This window comes from Babylonia areolata, chromosome 11 (assembly GCF_041734735.1).
Source record: "Babylonia areolata isolate BAREFJ2019XMU chromosome 11, ASM4173473v1, whole genome shotgun sequence".
NCBI classification, from domain to species: Eukaryota; Metazoa; Mollusca; class Gastropoda; order Neogastropoda; family Buccinidae; genus Babylonia; species Babylonia areolata.
In genome coordinates this window covers 21,156,560-21,157,958 of record NC_134886.1, presented here as the reverse complement: position 1 = coordinate 21,157,958, position 1,399 = coordinate 21,156,560, and the positions used below count along the sequence as shown (strand labels likewise).

The 1,399-nt window shown below is 45.0% G+C and overlaps 1 protein-coding gene across 2 annotated transcripts in view; it reads left to right on the top strand.

Moving 5' to 3' along the window:
* The window catches only part of LOC143287597 (uncharacterized), a 45,566-nt gene extending 44,645 nt beyond the window's left edge, over positions 1–921 (top strand). For both annotated transcript variants that reach the window (XM_076595706.1, XM_076595707.1), the window contains exon 8: positions 292–921. In XM_076595706.1, the coding sequence (XP_076451821.1) occupies positions 292–564 (273 nt within the window). In that variant the 3' untranslated portion in view covers positions 565–921. The remainder of the gene's footprint in view (positions 1–291) is intronic.
* Positions 922–1,399: the final 478 nt, after the last annotated feature.

The following is a 1,399-nucleotide window of genomic DNA, read 5'->3' as shown; positions in this document are numbered from 1 at the left end:
AACATAGGAGAGGAGGGTAGGGGTGAAACCGTATCGAAGGAGGGTGGATTTATCTCAGGCGTGTGTGTGTGTGTGTGTGTGTGTGTGTGTGTGTGTGTGTGTGTGTGTGCGTGTATGTGGGTGCGTGTGTGTGCGTGTATGTGGGTGCGTGTGTGTGTGTGTGTGTGTGTGTGTGTATGGACATGTGTCTACGTGTGTGTATGTGTATGTATGCGTGTACGTGCGTGCGTGCGTGCGCGCGCGTGTGTGTGTGTGTGTGTGTGTGTGTGCCCTGACGTACTTGTGTTCCAGTCCCTGTTGGTAGAATGCACGGCCCAAGGTGTTCCTGCACCCACGATGACTATCGGCCCTTCCTATGACTCCAAGCCCAACCCTTTCAGGGCCGAAGCTGACGTCACCGTGACGCAGCTGAATGACACCACGTCACAGCTGACCTTCGTTTTGCCAGACTGGAGGAAGTACGAGAACTATCAACTGTTCGACCTCCACTGCCGAGCAGGACATAACGATCGCGTGACTGACAGCGTGTATATAGACCTGTCCGATCTGCTGTATCGGGTCTGAAATTCTGTCAAGGAAATGTTAGCATTCCCCTTCTACCCCATGCTCTATCCCTTTATGTACACTTTAGCTGATTTCCATTAACCACTGGTATTTCGCAGGTTAATTGACAATGTACAGAGGGTGTTTTCATGGTGTTTTTGGAGCACTCTTTGTTAGCACTGCTGCCTCAGGATGATCAGCATCAGTATCAGTAACTCGAGGAGGCGTCACTGCGTTCGTACAAATCCATATAATGATGAAAGAAGTGCTGATGCCAACAGCAGGGTAGAATGTGCTTGTGGAACTGGAAGTATGTATTTAGTCTACTTCCTACCGACTTTTTTTTATCTTGCCATTTATAATGCATTCGTTCTTCTGTCCTTTTGACTGTCCATTTCATGACTGTGATGTCAGCATATGTTGTGGTGTATAGTATCTCAGTATGTTTACTTCGGTCTTACAGATGTTACATGTTTCTTATAACTGTCTGTATCCCCTCTTTTGATTAATAACAAAGCTGCACAATTGACATCTTGGTTTGCGTTTCATTGTGAGGATGGTTTAACATTCTTAATTGTCAAAGTGCTTCCTTTACATGCGTACACACACATACAAGGACTAAGACTTCACTGCTGGGATCTGCATATCATGCACAAAGACTTCACTGTTTGGATCTGCATGATATCATGAACAAAGACTTCACTGTTGGTATCTGCATGATATCATGCACAAAGACTTCACTGTTTGGATCTGCATGATATCATGTACAAAGACTTTACTGTTGGTATCTGCATGATATCATGAACAAAGACTTTACTGTTGGTATCTGCATGATATCATGAACAAAGACTTTACT